Source organism: Xiphophorus maculatus, chromosome 5 (assembly GCF_002775205.1).
Source record: "Xiphophorus maculatus strain JP 163 A chromosome 5, X_maculatus-5.0-male, whole genome shotgun sequence".
NCBI lineage: Eukaryota > Metazoa > Chordata > Actinopteri > Cyprinodontiformes > Poeciliidae > Xiphophorus > Xiphophorus maculatus.
The window spans coordinates 11,284,838-11,309,434 of record NC_036447.1 but is presented as its reverse complement, the minus strand read 5'-3'; the positions used below and the strand labels follow the sequence as shown (position 1 = coordinate 11,309,434).

At 38.4% G+C, this 24,597-nt stretch overlaps 1 protein-coding gene across 3 annotated transcripts; it reads left to right on the top strand.

Annotated features, from left to right (window-relative positions):
• The first annotated feature begins 555 nt into the window (after nucleotides 1-555).
• Nucleotides 556-14,974, top strand: LOC102219079 (polycomb protein suz12-B-like). Of its 3 annotated transcripts, none has more exons than XM_023334405.1 (18): nucleotides 556-848; nucleotides 1,107-1,251; nucleotides 2,521-2,567; nucleotides 2,663-2,727; nucleotides 2,818-2,886; nucleotides 2,988-3,037; nucleotides 5,143-5,228; nucleotides 5,321-5,543; nucleotides 5,666-5,771; nucleotides 5,858-5,960; nucleotides 6,600-6,777; nucleotides 7,198-7,242; nucleotides 8,531-8,616; nucleotides 8,809-8,952; nucleotides 11,275-11,432; nucleotides 11,659-11,857; nucleotides 12,369-12,448; nucleotides 13,302-14,974. In XM_023334405.1, the coding sequence occupies exons 1-18, from the start codon at nucleotides 834-836 to the stop codon at nucleotides 13,612-13,614; spliced, it is 2,112 nt and encodes a 703-aa protein (XP_023190173.1). In that variant the 5' UTR covers nucleotides 556-833; the 3' UTR covers nucleotides 13,615-14,974. The 3 variants fall into 3 exon arrangements, with proteins under 3 accessions (XP_023190173.1, XP_023190172.1, XP_023190174.1); XM_023334404.1 differs by having other exon boundaries at nucleotides 5,855-5,960; XM_023334406.1 differs by lacking the exon at nucleotides 7,198-7,242 and having other exon boundaries at nucleotides 5,855-5,960.
• The last annotated feature ends 9,623 nt before the right edge of the window (nucleotides 14,975-24,597 follow it).

Genomic DNA, 24,597 nt, shown 5'->3' with positions numbered 1-24,597 from the left:
AGGTTTTAAAAGTAATCTCTTCCTGTTACCCACATGTTTTTTTTGTTTGTTTTGTTGTTGTTTTTTACAGGAAGTGATATTTATGTTTTGTAGTGGCGGAGCCAGAGTCCTGACTTGAATCTGCCGAGGCAGTTAACAATTAGGGTGATGGCAGGGAGGCCTTCTACCTCCAGATGAAACATCAAAATACAAGTGGAAAATCTGCAAAAATCTGGTTAGCTTTGGCTGCTGTATTACACATAAAGATTTTTCTTTTGATTATTGAAGAGTTTAATTAATTTTTGACACAGCTCAGGATAAATAAAACAGATGTTTGTTTATTTTATTTGGCTTTTCAAGAAAACAGCAGCTAGACAAATAAATTAAGATGCAACAATATTTATCCAATAAGGTTATTAAACGTGCTGTGTGAAAGCACCTGGTTGTTTTGAAATGAAAGCTGGTGAAGTGGATTTCCCGCAAAATCGCTGAAAGCGAGGGCGGGGTGTACGTCATGTCCGGAGATGATTGTCCAATAAGGCCGCTGCTTTCTCTCTGCTCGTTTTTTATTGGCTGACCACCTACTCTTGTTCTGTTGTTTAGTACAAACTGAAGGGAGCGACATATAGCTTACAGTAAATCACACTTCTTTATCAGTGTGATTAATTTCACTAAGGATTCCACTGATATAAATTAGCATTTTGGATCAGGAGAATTAAACGGAACTTTGGGTGTAAGGACGCCTGTTTTTTTAAACTGAACTATGCTAGCATTGCTAGCTAATTAGCCTCCGCGTCGTTGCCTCCTCTTCATGGGTTTCGGCTGTAGATTCCTGCCAGTCGTCTGACACATTAATGCCATCAGCCAGGGTGGGTTACGTTTCATTACTTTCAATATTTTCCCCAAGAAAATTTTCCGACTTTCTTTACCCGCCCAGTTTTAATTTCACACTGAAACCCCAAGATAGCAAACTCGTTAGCCATGCTTTTAGCCGAGCTAGTTGGTGACGGCTATGCCGCTAATGCGAGAGAATGTGCCTTGTTGTGGCTAAGCTAACGGGTTGTAAATATCCACCACCTGTTCTGTAGTGATTTATATCCCCATATGAGATGCCGTTTCCCTCCCAGAACTCAGGTCACATCATGAGCGGGGCGAGCTGCAAAGCTAACGGCGCCGTGTACCCCGCCTCATCCGCGGTGATGAACTCCGTGAAGAAGCCGAAGATGGAGCAGATCCAGGCCGACCATGAGCTCTTCTTGCAGGCCTTTGAAAGTAAGATTTCACCGCTTTCTATATCCTGATTTAACTTTGCTATGCTTTTTCAGAGTTCTAACCCGCTATGCAGCGAAGTTGTATTTGTTGGGCTGATCATTTCTGTCAGGCCTCCGTTTTCCCACCTCCTCATAGTGTTGAACTAGACGTAAAAAACACCGAATGTGTTTGGCAGTGAAAAAAAACCCCAGATAAAACTTTGTTGCAGACCAATTAATTGGTCTCAGTCGGGTGATGGTTTTAGGCCTAAAGGAATATGACAAAAAACGATGATGAAGAGGTTTCTAAACGACTGAAGGGACAGGACAAGCCTTTCTAATGATGATCGTCTCATCCAAATAACACAAATAAAGGACTGAAAAGGAATAAATGTGACTCTGCTAATATTTTATTATTTATATATTCATTTTTGCATTTTCATTCATAACAGTTAAAGTATATCAGACATCAAATTCATTATTGCACTCCAAGCAGTCATTTGCAATATGATTATTGTATAAATATTGACAGTGAGGGATGCCCACGTAATTTTTTCAGTTTTCCTCCTGCCTCTTAATCTTGATTCATTCTCTTATTCCTTCTATACCTGTTTTACCTGAAATTACGCACATCCAAGTTCAGTAACCCTCAACTGACTTACAGAGTATACACACAGCTTTTGTTGTACTACTTATTAACATCCTTATAAAACCTGGATTTGTTTTAACTTGCCTCCAAATATAAAACCAGTGTGACTGAGGTAAACACACCGATTTGTTGCGGATCTGAGATTTAAAATACTTTCTTAATTATAGTCAGTAAATCTAGAGCATATAATGCCCCAAGTTGATATATGATGGGTCATACTTCAATATATCCTCTCTACTCTTGCTTTGACTTGACTCGCACTTTGGCTTATAAGAAATATTGCACACTTTCTAAGATGTAATGCAACTTTGAGGATTTAAGTTGAGTTTATATGTTTAAAAGCTGTCAACATTTCTTTGAAACTAGAAACAAATGGCAGTAATTAAGTCAAAAGGAGATTCTGCCTTTAAAAAAGGAAAACATTTTTTAGCCTTTTCCTATATTTTAACTAGTGTTGCAGGCAATTCCAAACAGAAACCAATGAGAAATGTGTAATTCAGTAGAAAGCTCCCAACATACTAAAATGGTCTGATATTTGATTATCAGTTATAGAAGGAGGCTGAGAGACAGATTGAGCAGCTCAGCCAGATTTGAATATTAATACTCAATATTAATGCTCACTGTTTGTCTTATTGTTTCTAGAACCTACTCAGATATACAGATTCCTCCGTACAAGGAACCTCATTGCGGTAAGTAAACTTTTATTCCATTTCTTTTTTTCAGGAATTTATCTGCACTAACCTGACCATTCAAACTTATTCTCACCTCTTGTTATCATTTTCAGCCCATATTTTTGCACAGGACCCTCACCTTCATGTCTCACAGAAATAATCGAACAAATGCCCGAAGGTACGTAATTAAAATTTCTGTTACACAAGTCAGCAGACCCTGTTTGAAAAATATTTAAAATGTTTGTTTTTTTTTAAATCTGATTTGTAGGAAAACATTCAAAGTGGACGATTTGTTAAAGACAATAGATAAAATGAAACTAGAGCAGGATTCGCCAAGGTAAGGAAGACCGCATCTAAGTTTTACACTTTAAATTATTTAAAGATGCTTAACGTCAGTCTTTAACACGTATTTATTACATATCTTTTTGTATCTTTTAGCTTGTCTTCACACCTACAATTAACATTCACCGGGTTCTTCCATAAGGATGGTGAGCAATGTGTTTTTCTTTGATTAAAAATATTTTCCAAATCAATATCTGAATGAGAATAGGTGTGCTCCTGTGAAACTTGGAACTTAATGTCAACCCGTACTGCTTTGCTATTTGGTTCTGCCTGGGGAAAAAAATACTAATTTGCAGAAATATGGTCACAGAGGAGCCTTACAAATTACAGAGCTTACATAAGCTTGCACAGGAACATTGGCTATATTTGTGTGAGATTTTGTTGGAGACATGAAGCTTAGAGGAAGTACAGGTTTCAAATAATACAGTCTTCGACCTCTGAGAGATGTTCCATGCTTGCTATTTATACAAACACAAATGTGTTGGTTTCTTTGAACAGTGAGAAAAGAACCTCAAATCAACTTCTGATTATTGAATTAGTTGAATGTAAAAAAAAAAAAAAGGAAATAGCCAGAACTGTATAAACCAACATGTAGTTTTGTCCACTTCATCAAACTGTTTATATCTTGTCTCAGGTTTTGTTTGTGGCGTCTTCATGCTCTGGTTTTCAGGTCTTTCCAAAGACCTTCAATGCATTAAGATGTGGTTTTTCATAAAGACTCAGTTAGGAATAGTGCTGTGCTTCTTTGCATCTGAGTTTGAGTGCTTTTAATTCTTTGGGGTCACTGCCCTGGTGGAGGACTGATGAGCTGTGACTGAACTTTCTGAAGCTGAGCAGAACATTTTATTGTAGCAGACCTTGGTAGTCATTGTGTCCTACACAGATCCAAGGCTTTAGTGCTCCAAGCCCCCTCCATGTTCAGCTGTAGGTTAGGGAGTTCTTTTCTCCCCCACATCCAGGGACCTTTCAACATGCATTTGACATTGAATCTCACTTCCTGGATTTTCTGTTCAGCAGTTGATGTTTCTTGGTCTTCTTCCTTGGCAGCAAATATGGATAAAATGCAGCGGATGGTGAAGTCAGACAGTGACATGTCTTGACCTTAGAGTTCATCCTGATTAGTTTTGATGCCTCGTCTACCATTGACACAATCAGTCAGATTAGGCTAGAGTTGTCATATTGCACCCCTCTCTGTGTATCTTCTACCTTTTTATAAATATTTACAGCTCAGGAACAGGAATGTGCTGGGAGATTACCTTTAACACTGAAATCTATAATCCTCTGTCACAGCATCCAGATAGTTATCATCTGGATAGTTCTCAACTTTCTCTGGTCCAGTTTGCTGTATACACAATCCCAAACTACCCAGCAGAATGTTTGATCTCCTTCAAACGGGTTAAATTTGACTTCAGTTTATATTAAATGGTTTATAAAAAGTTTTTACTCCTGACTGTCTGATAGACTCTGTTTGATTAGGGACCAAATTTGCAACATTTGTTATTTTCAGCTGCTGCGGTTTGCTTTCACGCTGCACTGTCTTAAACAAAACCTGTTACCTGTGGTGGTGGTGGTGGTGGTGCTGCACATGCAGACGCTCCAGTGGACTGGAGACTGTTCAAAAAGCAGGAAGCGGCCTACAGCCCACAGTATTCTGGGTACATGGAACCACCCAAAAGTGCCACTTTAGCAGGAGAACTGGCTTGTGATCTTTTGCTAAAAACAAAAGAGAAATTCTACAACTGCTAAAATCTCACAGCACTCCATTTTAGTTTACATTTCGTGAAGAAAGAAATGGTTCTCATGTCTTTTTTTAGGTTTTTGTCATTTCATTGAGGACTTCTTGGTGCAGCGCCACCACAGGCGAGAGTCTTTCTAAGAGTTCGGTTTGTTTTACACAGTGTAGTGTGAAAGCGAATCACAGTTGTTAAAAATGTGACAAATGTCGCAGTTTTGGTCCCCAGTTGAACCAAGATTACCAGAGAATCAGGTGTGAAAACATCCTAAAACATGACAATTTATAGACTCTTCAGGGATAACAACACGTTTTCTATCTTATTTTTGCATACCATAGCATAAATAGCAACAAATTTTTATTATACTAAACGTTTGTGGGTTGACATTAGACATGCTTTTATTTTGATAGTTTCAAGTCGAGCAGTTTTTAATGGGCTGTAGCGGTACCAATAGAACCTGTCCGTGTTTGAATGTGTTTAGCTGAAGTGAATATTAACATTCTTTTATTGCTTGACAGAAAAGCCATCTCAGAATTCAGAGAACGAGCAACATTCAGTGTCATTAGAGGTGCTACTTGTCAAAGTCTGCCATAAAAAACGCAAGGTATTGTGTAAAATTTTGAATTTGAAGCTGATTATTTCTTTCTGATGTCCTCACTTCCTGCTGATGACTCTCACAATTGTTTGATTCTTTAGGATGTCAGTTGCCCGATAAAACAAGTGCCTACCGGTAAAAAGCAGGTGCCTTTGAATCCTGACTCCAAGCAGACCAAGCTGGGCTCCTGCCCCTCTTTACTCGTCCCCAGCAATGAGTTTGAGCCCAGCAACAGCCACACGGTGAAGTCCTATTCGCTCCTCTTCAGGGTGTCGCGCACTGGGAGAAGTGGTCTGGTCAATGGGGAGGCCAATGAGAATATTGGTGCGTCAATGATATTTTTTTTTTATGTGCAGCTGCTACTCTAATAACTTTAGATATAAAAAGTTTTGCTCACTCAGTGTTTTATTTCCTCCATTTTTGAAATTTTCACTTTTTCCACTTAGATGTGACAGAAACTCCCAGTAGAAAGAAGAGAGGTTCAGCCCACAGAGAGGAGGGAGGGACCACAGAGACCTATATTGCACAGATGACTGTCTTTGATAAGAATCGGTGAGCGGTTCTGGTCCAATTACTTCTTTTTCTTACAGATTTTTGGATAAACCTGTTTTTAGTGAGTGAGTCCATTCCTACAGGAGGCTGCAGCTGCTGGACGGAGAGTACGAGGTGTCAATGCAAGGGATGGATGAGAGTCCAGTCAGCAAGAAACGGGCGACGTGGGAAACGATCCTTGATGGCAAGGTGAGTGACCTGAGTCTGTCTCCAGATCAGCTTCTTTTCTGCTCAACTTATGAGTTCTTCTTTCAACATCTCTGCAGTTGCTTTGTCAACACCTGCAGATCCACACTGATAGTTGTCCAGTGTTGTTTATACGGCAGATGGAGACAAACTTCTAACTGTGACCAGACTGTGTAGTCTGCTTTGATTGGTTAGTTTGTATGGACTGATCAGACGATGGTAGAGATGAGGCAAATATGGGGAATATATACTTTCATACACACATGGAGATAATCTTAATTTCTGTTGGATTGCTCATCTACAACCACTATCAAAGAACCAGCTGTTTGTTTTTCTCTTATAATTAGGGATGCAAGTATGTGAAAATTTGGGCCGATAGTAATATTGAATTGGCCAGTATCAGTTAATGCTAATAAATGTTGTGCAACAGTAGTTATAGTTTTTACAAAAATGGTATTGGTCAGAATCTGACACACAGATCCGACCTCAAAGAAAACCAGAAATCTTTGTTGGCCAATAAAAACCTGCTCAGCACATCAATACTTTTTCCCTTTGCTCTTGGTTCTTGACTAAGACGGGAGTGTCTCGGCGTCATTATTGCTCTTTTCTGAGACGTTTTTACTCTGTGTGTCTGTCCCACAGAGAATCCCACCGTTTGAGACGTTTTCTCAGGGACCCACGCTGCAGTTCACGCTGCGTTGGACAGGCGATGCCGGAGCAAAGTCCACCGCGCCTGTAGCCAAACCTCTTTCAACCCGCAACTCAGAAACCACCAGCCCAATGGAGACCCGGACCAGCCACCACCGCGCAGCCCTTATGAGTACGTGTGAAGTTCAAGTCGAGGTTAATTTTGAAATGTTCATACATCCTGGTCGTCTCTTTGAATGTCGATTAGTTTTTGTTAGGTCTTTTGTTTAGAGGTGTCAGAAAAGTCTAATTAAAGAAACAAAGGTGGTGCACAGATGGCTGTGTGCTCTTGAATTGTTAACAGTTGTTTGGCATAAAGCATTTGGACCTAAAGTGAAGAACAGCATCGTAATTGTTGAGTCCCTTTCAGACATGAGAACTACTTTGTGTTTTATTAATTTTATTTAGAAACTGTTTTAATAATTAGTCAATTTGTGGAAGTCACACTGACGGCTTCTTTTTAAACTTTTTTTTACTGTTTATATTCAGTTTATTGCTTTGCAGAAAATGAGTGAGTTAGTCATTACATAATCTTATTTCTGTTACTTCTCAGAGAAACATTCAGCAGAGATCAACTCATGTAGCACACAACTAAAGTGTAAGCATTACTTTTTTGCTTCATATTGCAACATAAAATTCCAGACCGAATGATGTAAATATACTAGGAATGCACCGGTTCATCATCCTATTGTCATAGCTTGCTTAATTAGTACTAAAACTACCTTTTTCTGATTCTTTTAGTTTACAGTTTAGGAAAAAATATCTCTGGGTAATCTTATAAACATTTTTATTCAAATCCAATGGTTCTTTTGTGACTGTGTGGCACACTCCTTTGTGTGTGTGAATGGCTTTCTGATTTATTTTGTGAATACTGTCCAACACAATAACCCTGATGTGCAGTTGTGACAAACTCCACTAAGCAGGTCAATCAGTGTTGTCTTTTTGGGTACAAATTGTTTCTACATCGCAAACAGTTTGAAGAGGGGATCTTAAATGCCTTCAGATCTAAACTAAACCAAAATGAAGTAACAGAAAATTGAAAACTACATTCAAATGAATGGAAGAATATCCCAAGTAAACAGAACGCTGATGAGCTTTAAATAATAGATGAGAAGAATCAGCAGAGTCCAGTCGGGGGCCGAGGAGATGAATAGGAACATTTCCTTGTGCTGTTGTTTCAGGTCTGTTTGGCCCTTTCATTTGATCATGGATCAGTTTAAATACATCAGTGTACGTAGAAGAGGTCATGTTGCCTTTTGCCAAAACGGAAATGCCCTTGAAGTCTGTGTTTCTAGAAGACTATGACCTCAAACTTAGAGAGCTGCCAACCTGGTGCTTTGTTTGTCAGTTAGAAAATTTGAGGGCAAAAGTCTGAAAAACAAGAAATGATGATGAAATGTTCAGTGTTTACAGTGGGACATTTTAGAGGGTTTTTTTGTTTGCTTTTTATTGAGAAAAACGCTTGTGTCTACCAATAGCATTAGAAAATAAAAACTACTGTAGTGAAATAAAACACTGAGCTGCTACACTTCAGCAAATGGACTTTAGCATCCCACTAATGGAGTAAATTGCCACAAAATAACAAAAGGAGTTTAGATACTTTGGGAAAAATAGTGTATATTTTGTTTATTTGAAATTAGCTGAGTAAAGCCTGATTGGTACATCTCTAGTATTGACATGTGTTACTATTATTATCATCGTTAGCGGTTACATAACACCATAGAGTTGGATGTTGTTTTGTCTGGAAGGGACTTCTCCAATGTTCAAACTTGTGTCACATATTTGGGAGCAAAGGAAAAGTCAGTATTCAGTTTTGTCTCACACGCAGTTTTTTGATATTTGGTGATAAACAAACCATTAACTTGTGCATTTGTTCCTGTCGGCAGTGAAAGACTCAGTCAGCACAGACAGTCAGACGAGGAAAGAGCAGATCCCATCTGAGCCTCGCCAGAAGCTCCGTATATTTTATCAGGTACAGTAAAAAAAACAACACTGGGATTGGCACTGAATTACATCTTGAGACATCTGGAAAATAATAGTAATGATTTTTTCATGTTTATCTTGATAAGAAAAAGAATGTTGGACGTTTTCTTTACACCTACTTACATCCGTTGGGGGTGATTAAAACTGCTTTGTAGTGATTCTGTGATGTGTTCTTCAATAGTTCCTGTACAACAATAACACGCGGCAGCAGACCGAGGCCAGAGACGATCTCCACTGTCCCTGGTGTACTCTGAACTGCAGCAAACTCTACAGCCTGCTCAAGCACCTCAAGCTCTCCCACTCGCGTTTCATTTTCAACTATGTGGTGAGGAAGCGAGTTTGGGACGTTTTGTCTTAAAGAGTTTTATGCTGTTTTCACATCTGTAATAAATCAGCTGTGTTGGAAAAGGGGAACCATCCAAGTGTTTCAGTCTTGGTTCCAATAATGCAACGTCAGACATACTGTACAGTTTTGTGTTGTCATCCCTGTCATTTCTTAACTGACAGAGAAGTCAGTTAAGAAATGTCAGACTGTCCTCTTTTATGCATTTACAGAATAATCAAAGCACAATTAATGCTCTACCAGTTCATCTTTACTTATGTTTGTAGCATTTCTGTAGCTGTGATTAAACTGTAGATGCACATTTGCCTGCTGTTGCTTTCTGCCACCACTTGGGGGCAGTGTTCAAAGTATTTGTGACAACTTAAAAATTATACAGGAGTCCTTTTTCTTTGTGTGTTGGTCCTCAGTAGGTTTGGTCCAGGTACCATCCACCCTCCTAAAGAAGTAGTTCAAGATTTGTCTCATAGATTTAAAGTACAATAAATTACTTGTTTTCTTTTCTTTTTACTTCAGTGGTATTGCTGAAAAAAGTGGTTTAAGCAGCCGATTAATGGGGACAGGAAGCTCTCAGTCAAAAAGCTCCATATATTACACTTTACAGAATGAACACCTCACCTCTATTGGTTCTTTTTGTCATAAATAAGCAAATTATCATCATGGGTCATCCAGTCTGAGCAGAAAATGTCTTCATTGAAGATCTGACCCAGAGCTGTGCTTGTAGGTCAGGGAAGGTGCTGTTGTATTTCCAAAGTCTCCACAATATCCAATCTCCTGTTGTTAGACGCTGCTGTCCTGGTTTCTTTCTGATTCATGTCTATCACATTTTTTTATCTGCCATGGTTTAAATCGAGAGGCGTCCCCCCTTTGCTTCAACAGACTTTAAACTTTAAAACTCACTCCAGCATGCAGTGCACAGAAGTAGGAATAGGGATAATATTTTATCACTGTGTATCAAAGGCTCTCCCTGAAATCCAGTTAGCTCTTTTTTTGTTGTTTTTTCCCCCCTGTTTTCCTTGTCCTTCTGCCTCAGCAGAATTACTGTTTATATTGCTACCTTAAATTTTTTGTGTTCAGAATTTTCAGGGTTGCAAGGTGACACAGTTGTCCTGTAGCAAGGAGGTTCTGGGTTTGAATCTTGGCCTAGGGTGTGGAGTTTGCTTGTTGTAGGTTCATGCATGAGTAGGTTCTGTCCAGGTATCCCAATTTCCTCCCACAGTCCAAAACATAAAGGTTTATGTCAGGAATCTCCGGCTCTAGCCCTCAAGAGCTACTGCTGTTCTGCACGTTTTAGCTACGTCCCTGCTCCTTTTTTGACAGAACTTGCTAAGTTTGCAATAATTTTAAATGCAAGGACATTGTTTTGAAAGTTTTGGCCTCTGTAATTTATCAGACATCTACAGAGGGAATTTTAGGTTATTATTCAACTTGGAGGAGATAGGTGCATCATCAGAATGATTGTTTATACCTCTGAATGACACTCACTGCTGTCACTCTTCTAGCCACAAAGCCGCGCTTTAGAAAAACAAGAGTTTTACTGGACTAGTTCACTCAGAGGCTGATTCACTTTTTGCATGTTTTTATTCTTGGGTTTCTACTGCTTTGAAAACAGCTTAAGAAAAAAAAAACATTTTGGGGGGGGGGCAAATGTCTTTTGGTACGTAGAAAACGTTTCAAAAAACCTCCCAAATGTTGAGTTACAACCAACCGGAACTGCGTTGTTGCCTAGCAATCTCAGTCATGCCCACCCCATCGCCTAGCAACCCAAGTGCTGTTCTGGCACTTTTCTTACCTGGTTTTACCGCTTTATACAGGCTGCTGGAAAAGACAAGGGTTTTTTTGTGACTTACCATCCAGAAACTGCTTACTGCATTCTTGTTGGTTGTCCAGGAGGCTCCACTTCTGCTTTTCAAAAGATGTACGGTTGTGTAGTTGTGCATCTTTTATAGTTGCACAGCCATTATTATCAGGTGTGAGTGTAAACGTTGAGTTGGGGGGGCTTAGCCAGAAGCTGCTTATTTATTTGGATTTAAGTGACAAGACGCCCAAAATCAGCTCTTTCTGAAATAAACTCAAAATAGACAAACTAAAATATCATTATCACAGAATGGTTTTGTGCAGAAAACTGTACAACCCGTAAACTTATTCCAATTACTTCAAGGAAGCCTAGTAGGTCACCTTTGAGGAAACCGTGTGATCAGATATCAAGTAATTTTTTAATTTGTCTGATTTTTTTTTTTTTTTTTGTCTCTGTCCTTGTGGTGATGCCTAATTCTCTGATCCTTTTCTCCCTTCCGAAACATTCAGCCTCACCCCAAAGGAGCAAGGATAGATGTGTCCATCAATGAGTGCTATGATGGCTCCTACGTGGGCAACCCTCAGGACATTCACAGCCAGCCGGGCTTTGCTTTCAGCCGAAACGGCCCAGTTAAAAGGACCCCAGTTACTCACATACTGGTCTCAAGGTAAATGCCGCCTTGTTTCAACCTCTGCTACGTCTTCCCAGTTAGTTTTAATCGCTTCATTGTAGAGTCACCTAAACACCATTTGTTAATAAGCACTGGTATGTTGGATTTCAGGTAAATTGCAAAGCTTATTGAGATAAATCCTACATAATCAACATTTTGGTTGCTTCACAGTCTGAACCCACAGTTTTATAGCAGGCTGCCTTGTCTTTCTCGCTGTTTCTAGGCCCAAGCGGACCAAACCTAGTCTGTCGGAGTTCTTGGAGTCCGAGGACGGCGAGCTGGAGCAGCAGAGGACGTACGTCAGTGGCCACAACCGGCTCTACTTCCACAGTGACAGCTGCATGCCGCTGCGGCCCCAGGAGATGGACGTGGACAGCGAAGACGAGAGAGACCCAGAGTGGCTCCGAGAGAAGACGGCCACGGTGAGAAGCTGCCATCTGGTTCAATCCTGTGACCTTTGACCTCACTTAGGCTCAATAATGTCTTTGTGAAAGTTTAGCTGCGCAAAGTATTTAGTTTCCTTGAACATTTCTGCCATTTTGTCATGTTAAAACCACTAACTTGTGTATTTTGTGAGATTTTATATGTAAAAGTATCTGTCTATGTAGCGGAAGCAAAAGATTCATGGTTTCATTTGTATCTTTTACAAGAGAAGCACATTTTTATTCAGTCGTCCTGGGCAAACACAAGTCTCGCCTGTGATCCCCGTTCAATCCGCTTTCATCAAATTCTAGTTTGTTTGCTTAGAAAGTCTAGAGAGTGTAGCTATATAAACTGCTAGTAGCCAGGCGTGAAATAAAGAGGAGATAAAGGCCCTCATGTAAGAAAAATGAAATACTATATATTTAAATAATTTCCCTTCCTAGCTGGCTGAGGTAGATTACACTGTTTTTCAAATTAGCTGAAACTCTTTTCTTTCTTTTCCATTTGCAGCAACTGGATGAGTTCACAGACGTCAATGAGGGAGAGAAGGAGGTGATGAAGCTCTGGAACCTGCATGTCATGAATCACGGGTAAGTTTAACAAACAGTCCGACTTTCAAACCACACAACAGAAACACAAGAAAAAGCCAGAGTAGATTAAAAGCTTGTTGGATCATAAAATGTTCAGGAATCCACAGTTAAAAATAAAAAAAAATTTAAAGCTCAAAATTCCAAAATAATGTGCAATAAAACTGGATAATTTCATTGCTTTTTGTTTTTAATGTTTGAAGCCAAAATTAAAATTGAAGCAATCATTTGATTGGTTCAATTGAAAGCTCCTGTTAACTTTTCTTTAATTAGTGTAGAGTTTCCATCTGAGGGTCTGGTAAAGCGTACAAAAGAATTGAGGGACTTGATTAAAGTTTTAATCGAGTTAATTACAAGGTCTGTAATTGGTCGTATTTTAATTGAAAATCATATATCAACAAAATAAGTAACATTTTAAGTTCCAAAACCTTTTTTGCTGCCGAGTTGAGTAAATAGACATGAGTTCAAGCAGAGATATTTCAGCTTAAGGTAACTTGCTTCTTGTGATTTTGATGAGTTTTCATTTCGCTTACCTTTATGCCCGTCAGTGACCAAGATTAGAAATCTAAGGAACAATTATGGAGATGGAGTTATTCATAATACATGTCGTCATGGAAACATTTTTCTCTGTGGGAATAAAAATCCCGCACTGCTAATCACCTGTCAACAGAAAGAAAGTCTGGTCTTGACTTGTCTTGTTCGCCATCACCTTGGAAACATTTATCGATGATGTCATGGGGACGTAATTATATAAACCCTAGAAAAATAGGAAGTATCTCATGCCTCCCTGACCTGACACCTGTTGATGCAGTTTGACTGATGTTAACTTTTGTTTTGCTTTGTTCATTTCATCCAGCTTTATAGCAGACAACCAGATGAAACAAGCCGTCATGCTTTTCGTGGAGAACCTTGGCGCTCACATCATCCGCCGCAACCTCTGCCGCAACTTCCTCTTGCACTTGGTCAGCATGCACGACTTCAACCTGGTGAGCACGGCCACCATCGACGAGGTGATGGCGAGCCTGCGAGAACTCAAAGAAGAGCTGCCGGACGCCAAGGAGGAGCAGCAGGACGAGGCGATGGGGCCGGCGGGAGGCTACAACGGCAGCGCCGTTACGTCCAGCGGAGGGAAGCAGGGCAAGCGGACAAAAAGCGCTCTAACAGACTGATGTCGGTCTGGATGGACGGGACAGAGACCCACATGGGGCTTTATGATTTTGTTTTCTGGTAAATCAAGGAACATTTCCAACCCTTTGGTGCTTAGATAGGCTAACAAACTGGCAGTCGGAGGATCTGAGCTGACCAGTACTGAGGCTAAACAGGTTTCTGAAACTTGAGAACTGAACCAAATATGAACAATAATGACAGCGAATCACCCACATCCACTTTGAAGACGCGAGATGATGCAAATTGGCCCTGCTTTTACCACACTTATCGTAGGAGCCGCCAACGTCCCCTTTTTATGGGAGAACGAACAAAGCGTGTCTCCTCTTATTTCACAACTGATTTAACGATGTTGTGGAGGATTGTATGAAGGCTACAGTTAAAACTGTACTGAGGACTTTGTCGCTATTTGTACACATAAAATTTAACCATGTTTATAACTTTTAGCTGATTATTTTAGCACTTCTTGGTTGTTTCTAGAAAGTTAAATCAACAATTTAAAAAAAAACACACAAATATTACGCCACATACAATATTGAGGATTGTTTTGATGCTCTCATTGGTGAAGAAATTGGCTGTGGATTATTTAATGCGCATATGAGAGCCCTGTACAGAAAATCAAATCTGTAGTTGACAGTAAGGCCTGATCTCTATGAATCCTGCAAAGTTTGTGTTGGGGTCCCAGCATGGTTATTGTTGGCAAGTTGTCCTGAAAGTAGTGTTATAGTATATTCAATCTTGAACATGGTAAATTCAAATTTTGTTTTCATCAACTCGTAAGTGTTTCTGTGAGAAAGCTTAAGGGAAGACAGGGAAATCAGTGGGATACTTTTATTTTTCCTAGAAACCAGCAGCACATCACTCTCTGTGGCATGTTTGGTGAGTAGTATCAAAAATAGCATACTTGGTTTTCCGATGTCAGCATCTGCAGGTTTTCCTATTTTCAAAGTTGTTTTACTGACGTCATCAGTAGAGGAAATATGTTTTCATGTAAATCACATGAACTGTTTTTAGCTGTGTCCCGTTCCTGGTCTAGTGACCGACAAGTTGCAGTTTTTCTCTTATAGCGGTAGGTTGTTTATTTTAATGCTTGGTCCTTGTTAGATACAGTTTATGCCAAAGGGGGATATTTTCACCAGTCTTTTTTATTATTATTATTATTATTTTAACTTCAGAAAACTTTTATTTTCAGTCCTATTTTCTTGTGCACATGAAACTGTCACTATTTCAATCAGACAGCCAAACTACCCATATAGTTTTTCTGTTCACCGTTTATTGAGGCTGACATATTCATCAATACTGTCTGAACACATTGTGTACTTTGGAGTATTTTATATTTAAAGAAATAAAATACATTTGCCCTTACTGAAGCCTGTGATGATTTTATGAATTTGCATGGAGATAAGCATTTTTATTTTGGAGTAATCAAAGCTTTGACCGTAATGGTCCATGTACAGTTGAGCCCAAATTTTTTCACCCGCCTGGCAGATTAGGGTTTAAAGTGAAATTTAATAAGGTTTAGTAGGTTTCTTTTACAGGTTTGCCTTGAGTGTGCAATAATGGAAACCTATTTCTGCCATGAAAAAAAAAAATAAAAGCCCAACAGGAAGTCATAATTTTAACTTTCAAAGTCACAATTACAAGATACGTTACATGTACAGTACATGTCACAATGTGTATTTATGTAGGATCTATATAAAATGCACATATGCTATATGTAGCATCTGTTTCTTGTTTTAGCCTGTAGATGACAGTAGAGACTTCATTTTCTTGGTGAGTAGTGGTGCATTACTCAAAATAATAGTAATAATAGTCATTTTTTAAACTTAATTTTTTACATCTGTAACAACAGACATAGCAACCCGCTTAGTAGATCACAATAACATTAAGTGCTTCTGTGTTTTCAGTGTTTCAGTTACTTTCAATGAAAGTAACTGTTAGATTTTTTTTTTATGTCACAGAGAATCATAGCAATCTACAAAACACTCAACAATGATGATGACAGCAATTTAAGATCAAATGTGAAAGGATGCCGGTGGATGATATGATGGGGTTTTGGCTACATTTACAACCATGAATTGCTGTGTAAAAAAAAAACAAACAAAAAAAAAATCAATCATGAAAGTTTTATTGACTAACTATCTGACCGAAGCTCCGCAGCATTGCCAGCTAAAAACGACAGCGATGTTTTCTTTCAACTAAAAATGGTCTCGGTGTTTCTGTGATGAGATACTGAAGCGGACTGATGATGTGTGAAATTGCTCCCACAGCTCTGCAGCGGAGCAAATTCTCCATCCTTGGCTACAGCATGGCTGAATGAAACTACAGAGAAGAAATACAACTTGAAAACCTTCTTGTTTTATTGTGTTTGTTTATGTCTCATCGTGTGGTATCAGAGCTGGAGTTGTGAGTGGCTTTACATGTTTGATTTTAGTTCAGACTGAACTATTTTCATCAGCTTCCATATGGTGTTTTCCACAGTTCAGCGCTCTCTATCCTCAACGGAAAGGGGGGATGCTGTCGCCTCGCTGCTCTCCATAGATCCACTTCTTTTTTTTCTGCATGAAAATATTTGTTTGAGATTCATTTCCAAACACTCTGAGTTTCGTACTGCAATCTTCTTGAGAGTTAAAATTAGAATATCAATTTTCTAGTAAATAAGGTATGTGAGAAAAGTAGTCATTTTTACAGCAGAGGTGAAAGATTCCTGAAGATAGTTGGATCAACATATGTTGTGGTTGGATATCATTGCCGGTTAGCGATAATACGTAATATTGTAAATAAATAATCAATAATCAGTAGTTACAGATAATTTTCAGCAAATGTGGGCATGTAAAGATAATTTACTGCTCTTTTTTTCCAGAAAGTGGATGAGTTTAAGTGGCCCTTTGTTTATCGTAACTTAATTTTGCTTAAAACTAATCAGAAGATCTTTCTAACTTTCAACTGGATCAAGATGGAACACCATAGGGTTGGGTTCTGGGCCGGGCCAACATAAGGTAAGGTAATTTTATTTATATAGCACATTTTCAGCAACAAGGCAGTTCAAGGTGCGGTACGTGAATTAGAAGGAAATAAAAACAAAACCAAAAGAAAGACATAAAGGTAAAATACAAAGCTAAATATTGGCTCCCCATGTTTAATAAGAATAAGTAGTCCATGATTTATAAACTAAAAGGGGTTTCTTAAGTTTGTTCTGGAGGTATGAAGCTAGATATTGATTCCAGTTGTTCTGGGTTGAGTTTTAGCTAAATGTTGGTTCTCCATGTTTGATTTTTGCTGTGGGTTGTAGAACAAGAACCTTGCATACAGCAAGGTTAAGCTTTTGAACTCCCCAATAAATGGATAAAATGCCTGGTTGTTCATAATTAGACTTCTGTCTGAACAATTCACGACCCCAAAGTGACCGGCATGCACACATCACACAGCACCACATTTTTTACAGAAATAATATTGGCTGCTGCCGTCTACGGATCGATTTAAAGTTATTCAGCAGTTGTTGCCTTTAGGGGTGAAGACTATTGTGCTGTTTGCTTGGTGTGATGATACTTGAAAATATCAAGTCCACACAGATTCATGAGCATAAAAACAATGTTTGGACTTGTTGAGATTTTCTCCTTGGCATTAAGATCAATATCTTACAGTTACTATTTCAGCAGTAACAGACAGCAGGAAGGAATAACAGTGCTTCATTTCAAGCAGACAAAGGGAAACAATGAGTAGTAGCTCTTTAATCTGAAGATCTGCTGTTGTCAAGTCAACATCCTCTCCGCCGAATGTGTCTTCAGTACAAACAAAGCTGTAACTACAAGGCAGAGAGGCGACGCAGTTTCAGACTGCATATTCTTTATATATTATTGTTGTGTTTTTCTACTGGCTGCTCAAGCAGAAACCCCATTAACCTCCTGCTTATTTTTGTTCTGCAAAAAGCTTCAATACATCATTATGAAGTCAGATGAAATCCTCACTGTTCAGAAATGAAAAAGAAATGCAGATTGCTTGACATTTTAAAGGCATCATGTTCATCTTGAAATGCAGTTGGTACATTTTTGTCCCTTTTTGACTTGATCTAATGGCTCCCTGTATGTCTCACCATTATTCCCCATTTCAGTGTCAGAACACAAAGAGCAGCTGATTGTTTACTGGACGAAACGTTTTTGTCTTTTTCTCTTTTTTAACACTGAGGGTTTCGGCTGGAGTAGAACATGGTTCATACAGCGGCTTGTGTAAGTTTTTTAAATTATTTTACGTTTTGCCATTTAACACCCACAGCCTTCCATGTATTTTATTGAAATGCTTTTTGGCAGACAAGCAGAAAGTAAAAGAGTATTAAAAGTGGAGGAAGAATCATTATTTTACATATAAACAGCATGTGTTTCCAGCTATAACCCAAAATAACATCCAAAATAACAATACACTCAACAACCAACCAGAGCTACAATAGCATAGTTCCGATGAAAATACAGTCACGATAGAATGGCCTAGTCAAAGTCTAAATTCAGTGGAAATATTTGAGCAAGAATTGGAAAATGACTCTGTCTGAGTTTTAGCTATTTTCCAAAGAAGAATGAGTAAAAATCAGGCCTTTGAGCTGAATTCATAAACACTACTTTGCATTTGTCTGTCACATAATATTCCAATAAAAATACATTTAAATTTATGGCTATAGAGTGACAAAATGTGGAAAAGAAGTGAGGAACAATTTGATTCCAAGCAATTGTAATTTATCCTAATATGCTGAAAGTACAGAAGGTGGAACATTTTTTTCTGATGAAGGAGTGGAGTTAATCTGAAACTCTTCTGAAAGTTTCAGATTAACTCTCAGAAGTTAATCTGAGAGTTAATCTGGCAGGTTGCTGCTCTGCTCTCTATCTATCTATCTCTATCCAGGGAATTTTTTTATCTGTTCTTCAAGAAAAAGTTTTCAACATCTGTTATGAGCAGAGTTGCAGTCGAGAATGGAACCCCCTCCACTCTGTATTTTGTAAGATGTTCCTCTGATTTATCTTTTCCACTTACATTTGGAAATAACACGTGCAAAATTTGTTTTTACACAGCAGAAAGCAGCTTGGAGAAAATATTTGCCGACGCCGATCAGAAGAAAATTGACAGCAGAACTTCTGCAAGCCTGCAGGGACAATGTGAGCTCATTTCTCCTGCCTCTTTATGCAAAAAGGGGCATGCTTGCATCTTTAGTGTTTATTTTTAGCCTGAATAAGGCCTGTGCGTAATTGAGCCTGACAGACAGACAAATTCAAAGAAGCAGTGTCGGTACGTGCGGAACGTCTCTGAGGCAGCAGAAATCTTAACAGCCGTAAACTCCAGCACTGGCCTACATACTGGATGTTGATCAAGTATTGCTGATGAGAAATAACAGAAGGTGAGTGTCTCCACTAGGGGGCTTCTCAGGGGCGCCGCATAGGGGGGAAAGTGATGACAATTCTAAAGCCCCCTGACCGACAAGGGGCCCTCCACAATTTATTTATTTATTTTTTGTTCATAGAAATAAAAATAAAAATTGGGGCCCTGTCAATTACAAAATTAATCATATTGGGTTTTTGAAGATTGTTTTTAGCAGTAAAAATTAAATGTTACCCCTCCCAGACCAAAAACCACACATCCATATTTGCCCTGAACTGAGCAGCGGGGCTAGGGGGGCAATTTAATTTTCTGTCAGAGGGCCCAAAATTCCTGGCGGCACCCCTGGGGCTTCTAAATGAAACTTTCAATTGTTAGAAAGGTGTTGCCTCCCTTTGTGTTTAGTTTCTTAGTTTATTTTTGTTCCATGAATTTGGATTTATTTCTCTTAGATTAGTTAGTATTCTTGGACTTCTTTGGTAGTTTCTGTGTCTTGTTGTATCTGGTGCTTATTATTTACCTTGCCTCTGTTTACGTTCCTCCACAGCTGTTCCTAATTTCCTGATTATCTCACCTGTCATTCTCCACTTTCACCTCAGTATATAACATTGCTGGTTATTATTGTTTTTAGCTCAGTCCTCCTGTTTGTTCTCCTTTTCCCCTGTAAATTCTCCTTATTGTTTATTACTAAAGAACAGTTTAGTGATAAACAGTCTGTCTCTATATGTGGATCCTTTATTAACCCTAAATATGACACAGTCACAGAAAGCATAAAGCTCAGTGTTTTCCTCTGTAAGATATTCAGTGGCATATCCATGCAAATGCTTTAAACATTGAGCTTCTATGTTTTTGTGTGGAGGGTTGGTGTATTTTAATCTTTAAATGTTCACAGTTTCGAAAAACAAAAATGATGCAAATGTTCTTTTCGCAGATCTTCCATGGAAAGCTCATCGACACGTTGAGGACTGAAACCGGTTGCAGCTGAGGCTGAGTGTCAGAATAATCCAGTGACAGAAGTAGGACGGCTCATGCAGTTGTCACGCTTCAAAAACAAACCCTCAGAAAAAACCCCAATACTGTCTCCATCATGAAAGGTTCAGCGTTCTTGGATCAGTCAGCTCTCGAAGTGGGAAAAGCTTACAAACCTTTTCAAAGTGAGTGAAAATCCAGCAGGATGCATTACAAGACACGTTTCAGTTTTCTGTGTTAAACCGAATTAAGAAGAGGAAGATTGCCGTAATCTGTAGGAGTTTGGGCTTTTTCTTTGATTTGTGTTTCTGTTTTACTTTTTTTGTTTTGTTTTGTTTTGGATGCACCTATAATTCTTTTCTCTATTTTGTGTACTATCTGGTTTAATATTTTTGTAAATGTAGAGGTTCTTCAAATTGTGTTCATCTTCGCTTAGTTTCTAATTTGTGATTTGCCTCCTGCTTATCTTTCACCTTCCCTTAGCTTAGCCTGACAGCATTCTCCTTTTCTCAGCTGTTTTTTTTATCTTATTTCTCATCTGCTTGTGTGCTGTTCTGTCTCTGTCTCTCAGCTGCTTCCACTTCCCTCTGATTAGTTCCTCTTGTTTCCCTGTCATTCCCATTCCTTGCCCAGAGTATTCAACTTGCCTAGCCTCATTGCTCTTCATTAGTTCCCGTCACTATAAATCCTTCATCCATTGTTCTTTGTTCTAATTTATTGCATTTTCTAATTGTCATTTCTTGAGAACATTTGTAAATGTATTTTTTTTTTTTGCTTTATAATTAAACCCTTCTTCGCCCTACCTGCTGCTTCCTGTTGCTTCCAAAATGTGCAATATTTCCCACAGGCTGTCACATCTTATTGTAACATGCCTTAGTCAGATAAACCACAGCTACCAGGATATAGCTTTATGCATTTTTTTTTAAATGAACAAAAAGAAATTTTGACCTAATCTTGGTAATTATTAAAAGGACAGTATTATGTAAAATTAACTTTTGTTTAGCTTTACGTCACGTTTTAATGTCATCATCAAAAATGAGTCTGGAGTGTTGCCTTGATTCTTTCATTCATGTTAGAGCATGAATGAATGTTAAATCCTTTAATTTCCCAGGGCCAACAATCAGCTGTGCAAAACGCCTGGGTGGACCGAGTGCCGCCTTGGAGACGCAGCTCCTCCTCAGAGCGGATGTTTCCAAGCTTCAGAGCTTTCTCCTCACAGAGCTAAAAGCCTTTTGACTCAATCTCGAACTAATTGCTTAGCTTGCATCACCAGAAGGCAAGGTAAGCCATTTTTTGGGGGGTGAAATTTTCAGGATGGTTTTTTAAAATCATACACATAATCGTATTGAATAAAATGTAGTCTTATGTGTTCAATATTTAAGTTTGTTTCTAATGACACATACTTTTCAAACAAGGTGCCCTTTTTCCACCGGAGCAGCTGTTTCCAAAATATCTGTGCACGCCACTGCTGCCCACCCACTATAGAGCCTTTATTCAATTATAAAGAAAAACCATCCAAGTCGTGTAGAGTTGAGTTGCGTCGACAGGTCGGTGGAAATTTTCATAAGTGATGTTCTTGATTAGGGAGTGATTTGAGTGTGAACAGTTTGGTAATTAAGGCTGTCATTTTGTCAATAAATGAGACAAGGTGTCTGCTGTGAGACTGACAGCAGGTGGCAGAGGTGGAGGATGAAGTAGATTTTTAAAGGTGTCAGCAGTACAGTGAATCTAATTAATGCAGAAAATCTTTTTTTAAGAAATATAGAAATGTAAAGCAATGTGTGCTTTCTTAATGGATATGTAGTTATATCAGTATATAAAATACTTAACACCTAGTGTATTTCAGTACATCCTACAGAGTCCTCTTTTTGTGGTGCTCTGGTGGAGTGACACATAGTCTGAATACAGAGCCAGGCGATCTTTTTTTTTTTTCCTCCCCCCTTTTCCACACCCAAAAGCTCATCTCATCAACTCCATTCTGCTGAGACTGAACATCAGCCAAATGAGCACTGCCGCAGTCTGTTACAGTTTAACTCTTATCCCGGCCGCCTTGGCTCTATTTCTGGCATGAATACTTCCTATGATGACTCCACACCCCTGGCATAGTCTAGTAATAAGAGACACGAAATGAAGGGCAGCAGGTGACGAGCTGGTGTGAAAGAATAATTATACCAAGGCCTGAACCAAAAGACAAAAGCTAATTGTAGCAGTTGGTAAAATTAGCTTCAGATTCTAAAAATTGAGAGAGAGATATTGCCAAATGATATTTTGAGAGAATGGTTATGGGGGTTAGGAGGAAAGAACATTTAAGGATGACTTTGTAGCTAAAAAGAGCTTAAAGCTCTGACTTTGCTTGAACACTCACTCAAACATTTTACCCTCTGAAAAGACATTTGCAGAAGGACATCATTAGATTGAGTTGAAATGATCCTTTATCACATAGATAATGTTCCTGAGATGGTTAAAATATGAATAACAGGAAAAGGTTAGTACCCTGAAGCTGTTATGGAAATCTGTTCATTTAGATGCATATCAGCACATGTCAAATGATGCTCTTCTTGGTCTATTTCTGCAAGTTTAGAACATAGTAGTCTTTTTTGTTTGTTTCTTTAGGGTTGTTTTAAATTAACTTATTCTTGGGTTTCTTAAAATGACTTTTAGACCTGGATTTACTCTGCAGCTTTATCCAGAAAGCTGCTCTTAGCTAGTTTTTTTATTTATTTTTTATTTTTCTGCTCTGGAGAAGAAAAGTTATTACTTGTATCTCAGCTTTGGAGTCAGACTGATTGACAGGACTGATTTTTCCACAACACAAAATATTGTTTATTTTTCTGCACCTTGACATTCTCATATCACCCAAACTTTCCTTCATGTCCTGTGAGGCTTTGAGGACACCAAGGTGGGTCATAAATTATTAAACCCAACCCAGGACAAATATGATGTTTGATTCCTGATGTTGGTGTTTTCTGGGCCATGAAGTTGATGGACACAAAGGTTTCCATCCTAGATTTTCTTCTTTGTTTTTCTTTTGCTCTAAGCTTTTCTTTTTCTTACTCTCTTTCTCTGGGTTTCTCTCTTCAAACTTTACAATCCAATGCAATGAGAGAGATGTTATTACAACTTTTGATAATAAGACTTTTATCAACTATTTTGCACTTTTCTTTGCCTTTCTTTATGTTTGTTGATGGATGGATGGATGGATGGATAGATAATCTTTCCATTCAGTCTAGTTTTTCTTCTGATTTGGTTTTAGATTATTTGGCTTTTAAGCAAAGAATTAAAATGTAAAGACATTTATGCAATAAGTTTCATTGAAATTATGCATTTGAAGGCTGCTGCTTTGTAAACCCATTTATTTTCCAGATCTTGGATAAATAAGGTCTAGCAATGATCTGCTTTAAGTTGAAACTACACTGGATATATAAATAGGTTTAGTTTGCTAATTCATAAGTATCACATTGATTGATTTTTCAGGACGTGGTTGTAATTTTGTAGTTTGATTTACTTTAAGAATTTCTTTGTTTGTTTAAAAAAAACACTAAAAAATATTGTGTTAAAGTATCCATATTTTATTCTTTCTTCTGACATATTGATTGTTCCTCATTATCATCCTGTTCATCTAATCTACCCTAAAGTCGTCCCTTATCCTGTTAATTCTGACTTCCTGCAGACCAAAGTGCTCTTACAGACTCTCTTACAGATGCGAGGGTTCTTTGGTCAGTCAAACACCCTAACACAAACCTGAGTGCCATCATGTTAACATGTCTAAAGCTTCTTGAAATACATTATTCATCTCATTAACTTGATGATTATTCTATGCTGCTGCTTTGTCAAAACCTCATCCTCTGAGCCAACAACAGATAAGGGTTATTAATATTTCTAAGTTAGAAAATGTGTATTTTTCCTGTTTTGGGGTCTAAAACATTCACCTTTGTGACTATCTGTTGAGTTGCCTCAAGGAATTGTATTTTATTTTGGAAAAATTACATGTTTCTTAGTTTTTTTGTCTGCTTTTGCTGCCACTAGTCTCATCCATTATAAATGCTCAGTGCAAACACAGCAGTTGTCTGGCAGGTACTGTAATTACTGTGGCGTCTTTACATGGATTTGTAACACATTTAGCTGTGACTGTGATGCTACAAAGTTAGACTGAAGGCTGGGTAAAAGTTGGCGCCTTGCTTCCAGGATACACCAAGGCAATTTTTCCATCTGACAAACTGTGGACATAATTTTAGTTATTTGACAAAAAAAAACTTACATCCAGAAAACACACATGCTCATTTCATCAGCAAAATAATCATTATTTACCTTTTAAATCTCTAACCACATAACACTATTCTTCTTAAATTGACCTTAAATGTCTGGATAGCTTTCAGTTTTACTTTTCTACCATCCTGTAGTAGCTAGTTGCGCTGCAGTGATAATACAACAAAATCTTAACAATAAACTTTTGTTTCTGCTGCTGTTTTTTTCTTACCTAGAGCTATTATACCAGCACAGGTAGTTGACTTAATTGTATCCTCTCACTGACGGTTGTTTCATCTTTTCTCTGATCACAGTATCAGCCTCCTCTTCAGTTATATTCAATAAACTTGAATATTTGCTCTGATGAGGCTCGTTTCTGGTTAAATTATTGACCACCTTCCCTCTGTTGAGGCAGG

Bases quoted from the DNA above. Each gene is read 5' to 3' on its own strand.
- LOC102219079 (XM_023334404.1), top strand. The intron at 7,243-8,530 runs GTAAGCATTACT...TCCTGTCGGCAG, and splicing joins ATGTAGCACACAACTAAAGT to TGAAAGACTCAGTCAGCACA. The intron at 8,953-11,274 runs GTGAGGAAGCGA...CGAAACATTCAG, and splicing joins GTTTCATTTTCAACTATGTG to CCTCACCCCAAAGGAGCAAG.